Source organism: Ipomoea triloba, chromosome 12 (genome assembly GCF_003576645.1).
Source record: "Ipomoea triloba cultivar NCNSP0323 chromosome 12, ASM357664v1".
NCBI classification, from domain to species: Eukaryota; Viridiplantae; Streptophyta; class Magnoliopsida; order Solanales; family Convolvulaceae; genus Ipomoea; species Ipomoea triloba.
The window spans coordinates 12,899,329-12,907,289 of NC_044927.1; the positions used below are offsets into that span (position 1 = coordinate 12,899,329).

The window sequence follows — 7,961 nt, forward strand, 5'->3', positions numbered from 1 at the left end:
GGTAAATTTCTATTTTTGTTCGGTTAAAAGCTTTGTTTTCTTCCCTAGAACCTAACTATAGGTTAAAATCTCTTAAAAATTATTGTTATGGTGGTATGTTTTGCTTAGGAATTTTTGGTGAAAGAATTGAGAAAAGGTTCAAAGCTATTAGTGCAAAATGTGCTTCACCCAAGAGGTAAGAAATCCCTTAAGTTGGTTTTGTCACTTAAGATTTGATGATTGATAGTTGAAATAGGAATTTATGAGCTTTGTGTTAAAATATATGGATATATGTAAGTGTTAGTAGAATATATAGGTATATAACTAGGTGGGTAGTATATGTTATAGATGTATATATATGTATATATTCTCGGTTCAAGTGATTCATATATGTGTGTAAAATATTGTAAATAAAAAGAAAATCTTTATATAAATATACATATACTCGTGAGGTATATATATATGTATAAGTACCATAAAGGATGAATATGCATATGAATATACATATATGTGTATGTAGGTATAAGGAAGAGGTTATGTTGTGCATACTTGCTACCTATGAGTAATATGTATAGATGATATGTACATGTGCATAAAGTGTGTTTTGTGTTACTAGTATTGTATGTACATGTGCATAAAGTGTGTTTTGTGTTACTAGTATTGTATATGCATGTGCATAAAGTGTGTTTTGTGTTACTAGTATTGTATATGATGAAGTGGTGAGATGTGCAAATGATTTTGGGAACTATGCTTGAAAAGCCTTTGGACAAATAAAAATGTTTATGAAACTTACGTCGAAGAACGTATGCTATTTTGGTAAATAGGTTGTCAAAAACCTTATTTTGAGGAAAATGTCACTATTAATAAGTGGGTACCTTACTTGAAAGATGAGAAAATGGTATTTGGAAAGCCTGCGAGCACTGGAAGTATTTTGAAAATCCATTTTAAACAAAAATCACCATCTTGGGCTAACGAGGTAGCCAACTTCAAGTATTGGACTCAAATGTGAAATATGCCCAAAAGGAATGATTTAAGGAAGAAAAAAAAAAAACTAAAGAAAGGAAATGTTTTCCAAAACCTTAGTTTCTAAGTAAGTTGAGGAGGACCTTGATTAGCCTACGGGATGAAGCGGGCTTAAATGCCATTTCCCAGTGGTTGTTTACATCGTATGATCAGTTTATACTAAAAGGGGCGAAGTCTATTCGCCGAGTATTGTATAACTCATAGGATGCGGTATTCCTATGGGGGTGTGCACACTTAAGGTATAGTTACTCCAAAAGTCCGGGTAGGTGTCGTTTTAACGGACCTGGCTAGGCCAGCTAGGAATCATTTTAACGAACCTTACGTCCAGGGGATCAGTGTTAGACCGGGGGACGACCACTGAACCCGAGTTCGATGATCCAAGTGGTCAAAGAGGGAGTTAAGAGAATACTCCAAAGGCCTCACGCTTGCTAATATGAAACTAAGGAAGATTTAAAAGTAAGAAAGAGTTATTCTGTATCGACACTAAGAAGAAATGATTGTATCCAAAATAAGAGGTTGATATTGGTTCGCTAATCTCTTTTTGTACAAGTCTTCATTGTTAACTTATTTACAGGTGAAATCTCAACAAATGGGTAAAGTTACAAAACTCTTACATACTTGTTTTGAAAAACCTTTGTTGAATTTTGAGTGACCATGGATTTTCTTACTTAGCCGTCGTGCTAACTACACTTCAATGTGCTTTTATTTAACAGATGTTGTCTAGCGTGGGCTCATGTAGCCCGATGAGCTCTGGGAGCTCATCCGAGTTTATGTTCCCAATAATGGAGTACGATGATTACGAACAGTTCCTGTTAGGCGATGACCCCTACGCTCCCGGTTACGCTCCTGCTCCTCCCTCTCCGACGTATACTCCTCCTCCAGTCTATCCTACTACACTCGCCTACACTCCTGTTCCCAGTGGACCGCCGAGTTTTCTTGATAGAGCCCAAGCTAGGCATGGATTCTACCCCATGGAAGTGTTAGAGGGGAGTAATCCCCTGGAGTTTGTTGTCTTTTATCCTACCCGTGGGACCCCAGTCCTCCGGAGTTTTTGGACAAGTGGTCCATGGTAGTCGTCCTGTGCCACTTCCTAGATCACCTCACTTGGTTCGCAGGTGAGTGGCACTTAGTATGGGGGACGTACGCAGGACTGGTGTACCGTCCTCTAGGGTAGATGACGTGTTTGGGGGAAAGTCTAGAACAACTCTTTTTGTGTGAATATCTTTTGTAGCCACAGTAGTGTTAGTTTGACTAATAAAGTTGTAACCGACATGAACTTCTATGTTTTTGGACCCCAGAGGTCAATCCCTGTATATATTCGTAGCTAACCTAGCTACCTTTTGTTCCTTTCTACTGCAATATATATATAATTATGTCGGGTAGAAAATGTGTGTATCAGTTTCTTTCTTTAGCATGTGCATCTAGAGTGGACTCTTTCTTTGATCTGACAGGGTTCAATTTAGGTGTGGCGGTAACTACTCTGGTTGTACGGTATAGCCGGGCCGGGGTGTTACACATTCTCCCATTTATATATTAGTCATTATTTACTTAATTTTTTAAAATTATTTCTATCTTTTAAATATAAATTTTAAAATAATTTAAATTTATAATCATTAATCAATGATAATAATTCACCTTTTCATTCTATGTTGACCACTTTTACTTGCAGAAGAGTTATTACTCCAGGTCACCAACAGTTGTAAATTTGTAATTCACACAATTTCATAATCTGTTGACCACTTTTATTTCCCTATAGAAAATCTGTAAATTTGTAATTCACACAATTTCATAATATGTTGACCACTTTTATTTCCCTATAGAAAATAATAAAGATGGTTTAAAGTAATAAAATAGTTTTAAAATAAAGTAAAGAGAAATCACAATTTTGATCCTTAGTATTCTCGAGTTATCAATGTGGTGCTTGATTTTCAATTTTTTGAAGTCTAATCCTCTAATTATCTCATTAGTTATAAATTTGGTCATTGTAGTGTCATATGCTCCATTTTGAATGTTACATTCGGATTTTTAAGGACAAATAAGGAATTTCACATTGTCTCATCTATTCTTCCATCTATTGATCATAAACGTTGAAATAGGTAATCGCATTTCGGAGAACATTAATGGCCCTCGCATTATGGGAAACACTGCTATGGTGCCCATCACGCCCTTGCTCCTTCGTGGTGAGAATTCTTCGAGTTCGAGTTAAACCAAGTGTTAGTAAATTAGGAAGATCGGTCAATCTTTAGCACTGCATATGAGCTTTAATAATTGACTCATTGGCCACTAGTCGAAAAACCCTCAAAATAGATAATCACATTTTAGGGAACACTGATGAAACCGTAGAGTCAGTCACATGATATCAGACTCAATCGCCAATGCATCTAAAACACCTTCCACAACAGCTACCATGTCCATGTCATATTACAAGCCTTCTAGATTGTCATTTCTAAGGTCGGGGCCAAGAATGTCTGGTTAGCCGGACATTCCTTAGGATCAACTATCACTTTAATTTGCTGGTTAGGAAAAACATGATACAGAAAATGAATTACCGTTTAGAAACGTATTTGTTCAATATCCCATTCATGTTATTGTCGATACTGATAATAAAGAACAAGAAGATCCATCACGAGATTTAGGTTGTCTACAATGTTATCAAAGTTAAAACGGTCGTCTTAATGAGTACTAGTCGCAACAAGAAATTTGCATAAGGCGAGGAAAGCTATTGATTTCATACTTCTTTATCAACTTGTTTGATCCCATTTCTTGAAATACCTTGAATACATCAATCACAAAGAAATGATGGTGGTAGAATGTGTCATTCAACTACTCTGAGGGTTGGAAATGCATGTCATTCAATATGTTGCATGATATCCACAATACATGTAAACAAATTACATCTCATCCAATTAATTTTGAAAAAAATAGTTAAATAGACTTTGCAACTATTGACGAAACAACAATTATATTCTCAAATTAAAAAAATTCCAATTAAACAATTAAATTCAATAAAATTGTGTAGCTAAGCATTTTATCGTTTTTCCAGTCACCTCCTAACTAGATCTCCCATCGTATGTTGCTTATTTGGCATAATTAATAATAATAATATATAAACCATTCTTCAATGAATCGTTCCTTAATTTTAAAACAAAACAACTTGCTACTCTGTCATTCCCTCCATTGCAACCACCATCGCTACCCTAGATCCAGAAGAAGATGATAAATGTCATCTCCGAATCTTTTCTATATTTGGATAGAGGCAATGGATGTTGCATCTTAGATTAGAAAAAGATGATGGCTTCTCACAACCTCCAACCAACCAATATTCTTTAAAAAAATTGTAAATACAATTGTTATGACATCTTGCTTCCAGACCTGAAAAAGAAAGCTTCCACGCTCAAACCCACTCCCATCATCCATGTGAGAGTGTTTTCCGGGACACCAGATACCACTAGATCACAAGGTCTTTGGCATTCAATAAATAACATAAAATTGAAGAAAAAAGAAAAAAATCCAAATAAACAACATCAAATATTAACATGAAGATAAGTAGCAAAAAAAGTGGGGGACTAATTGCTTGAATTATTTGAATTAAGTATGTAATTGAAAGTGTTTGAAGTACAAAGGTTGAAATGCAAAATCTGAGTATAAATTGAGGGCTTATTACATACACGTAGTCCTCGTAATCTTCCTCATATCCAGCGTGGCTTTGTATATGTGCTGAGTTATAAAACACGAAAGGAAATATACAATTACGACAGCAGCGCAGCAGAGCAGTGAAGAGGAAAAACCTGAGGAAGTGAAAGAATAGAATGTACAAGTCTAAGCTGCAAGAGCTGTGCCAACGCTACTGGGTGGCGTTGCCGGAGTACACCTCGGTGAAGGTGGGTCCCGATCACGACGCACGATTCACCGCCACCGTCACCGTGAACGGAATTTCTTTTCAGTCGCCGCCGAATCAGTGCCGCTCCGCTAAGGACGCTCAGAACCTCGCCTCTCGCTTTGCCTTTGAGTACTTTACTGCCAATCCGCACTTGCTTCACTCTACCCATCCCCAGCATTCGGCAACTAGGCCCCCAGATCTGGTTGTCGCCCCCGTTCTTCAGTCTCTGTCCCCGCCTCTACAGCCATCTCCGGCTCCGATTCACCTCGTCGCCGATTCTTCCCTTCTCCCCCCTCAATTCGCCCAAATCCCAAGTCAGTTTTTTTTTTACCCTATTTTTATTTCCCATTACATAAATCGAAACTTAAAAAGTTACAGGCATGCTATGATGGGTTAAGAATGAAGTTAACTTGTTCAATTAGGAGAAACAATTTGCTTTGCCTCTTTTTTTTTTTTTTTTTTTTTTTTTTTTTTTTTTTTTTTTTTTTTTTTTTTTTTTTTTTTTTTTTTTTTTTTTTTTTTTTTTTTTTTTTTTTTTTTTTTTTTTTTTTTTTTTTTTTTTTTTTTTTTTTTTTTTTTTTTTTTTTTTTTTTTTTTTTTTTTTGTTGTTTTTTTTAAAAAAATTAATTAACACTTACACTGGAAATGTACAAGGTTATAAAAATGTATAGGCCTAGAGGTTTGATGTTTTATGCTTTTTATTTTGATATTTTTTGGTTGTTTTTCATTTTTTTTTTCACATGTAAACATTGAGAATATATATATATGTTAGTAATTTAATTGATTAAGAATGAAATTAACTTGATTTATAAGGAGAAACAATTTGCTCTGCTTCACAGATTCAGCTTGGCTTGCTGGCCCCCAACCTGTTCGTCCTCCTCTGCTGCAGCAAACCCCTCCATCTCTTCCACCAAAAAGCTTGTCAGGTTAATTTTTTCTTTTAATTTTATTTAATGCACACATTGAAAATGTACGAGTGTATAATTAACTCTATGTATATTACTGGGCTGATTAAGAATGAGATTAACTTTATAAATTAGGATAAACAAATTCTTGTTCACTTTTCCCCTTTCTTCCATGTGTATTTAAAGACTCAGTGTGTAGTCCACAATATAATGGTGAAAAGATATTACAATGGGGAAAGATTATTTAAAAGATAGAGTAATAAAATAAAATTGAGTGGCAGAAACAGTATTTGAAAGTGGCATGGGAGAAGTTAACTTGCTGTGGCGAATTGGTTTATAAGTTGCTATTTGAATTGAAAAGGAATAGCAACATTTCTTTTTGCAGAGGCTTCTACTCCAAATACAAACGTAGGTCAAAGTAAAGAGAGCACTGCACAAGCATCTGTGGTGACTCCATTATACTCTACCGAACCTGCAAATCTGAAGGGGATGTTCAAGTCAAAATTGCAAGAGCTATGCCATAAGCAGTCATGGAATCAGCCTGAGTACAGAACGGTGAAAGAAGGCCCTGATCACAACCCTCAATTTGGTGCCACAGTCATTGTCAATGGAATTCCCTTCAAAACTCCAGATAACCATTGCCGTTCCTCCAAAGAAGCAACAAACCTTGCTGCCTGCATTGCCTTAGAGCACTTTACTGGCTCCAAGCTAACTGTCCCCCAGCAATCCCAGTTTCCACCAATTGCATCCTCATCTTCAGGTTATTGTTTTCTCATTAATTTCATTGTTTTCAAAGGTGTGATAACCACTGAGAATTTGCCATGGTTTTTTGTTGAAGAAGGGGGTTAAGGATACAGCACAACACTGATATGTAAATGGAATCCTAGATGTGTAATGGCTATTATTCATTGGTTCAAAACTAATGATTAAGTTACGACGAATGGAAAATAGAGAAAATGTGCACTGTTAAATGTATTTTTAAATTGGAAAGCATAACATGGAGAAATGAAAATAGTGAAATGAAGTAAATGCAGCGGGAAAAGTCAATATTAAAAGACAAATTTATTCAATAGAAAAATAGAAAACTTAATTCCTGGGTAGTAGATAATTTTGGGAAATTACAAAATTGACCAGTTCTGTATCCCCAGGTACCTATTGCCTCCTACCTGGGGCTGGTTCTGGAACATTTGATCATATCTATATAATCTGCATGAGTGCCATTATGGTTATTAATCTTTCAAAAACATCTTGGTTTACAGGGTTTTCTGAAGTAAGATCTTCATAAAGTAAAGGCAGAATTGACATTTATGAATTGAAAAAATAAAAAAGGAAATACAGTATTTGCAGATTTTGTGATATTTTCATTTGCTTTTTGCAGGCCATACTAAAAATGAAATTGCAGGTCGAAACAATGAAACAAATTCACAAACACCTGAGTTCGGTTCAACACCATTGGTTCATAAAGAGATTTGCAAATCTTCAGGTTTGCTTTTATCAGTACCTATAATTTGTATGCACTAAGTTTTAGCTTGAGCTTTAATAACTTGTGAATTTGGTACTTATTTCTACTGTAACTTGTGCTGAATCTACTTCTATAATTTGACATTTATGAATTGAAAAAATAAAAAAGGAAATACAGTATTTGCAGATTTTGTGATATTTTCATTTGCTTTTTGCAGGCCATACTAAAAATGAAATTGCAGGTCGAAACAATGAAACAAATTCACAAACACCTGAGTTCGGTTCAACACCATTGGTTCGTAAAGAGATTTGCAAATCTTCAGGTTTGCTTTTATCAGTACCTATGATTTGTATGCACTAAGTTTTGGCTTGAGCTTTAATAACTTGTGAATTTGGTACTTATTTCTACTGTAACTTGTGCTGAATCTACTTCTATAGTTTTTTTTTTTTTGTTGTTTTTGGGATTGTGGGACACATTTTAATTGGATTGTAGGTGAATCAAGTTATTTTAGCTCTGTAACCTTTGTTAGGCAACAGCTAGCTAATATGTTTTGTGAATGTTGGGACTGAAGGATTGATTGAATTTTATTATTTTCTTTCTACAGTTGTCTAAGGTTTGCTTCAATTACATTGTATGTTGCCTTACATTGTGGGACACATTTTAATGTCTGCTTAACCTATGAAACACTTATCCTGAGTTATCTAGTGACAAA

General features: G+C 35.2%; 1 protein-coding gene across 3 annotated transcripts in view; it reads left to right on the forward strand.

Annotated features, from left to right (window-relative positions):
• The first annotated feature begins 4,681 nt into the window (after positions 1 to 4,681).
• Positions 4,682 to 7,961, forward strand: part of LOC115999809 (double-stranded RNA-binding protein 1-like) — a 6,608-nt gene continuing 3,328 nt past the window's right edge. The window contains exons 1-5 of one of the 3 annotated variants that reach the window (XM_031239729.1): positions 4,682 to 5,196; positions 5,722 to 5,808; positions 6,173 to 6,547; positions 7,166 to 7,270; positions 7,467 to 7,571. In XM_031239729.1, coding sequence (XP_031095589.1) covers positions 4,812 to 5,196; positions 5,722 to 5,808; positions 6,173 to 6,547; positions 7,166 to 7,270; positions 7,467 to 7,571 — 1,057 coding nt within the window. In that variant the 5' untranslated portion in view covers positions 4,682 to 4,811. The remainder of the gene's footprint in view (positions 5,197 to 5,721; positions 5,809 to 6,172; positions 6,548 to 7,165; positions 7,271 to 7,466; positions 7,572 to 7,961) is intronic. The other 2 variants (XM_031239728.1, XM_031239730.1) reach the window with 2 other exon arrangements.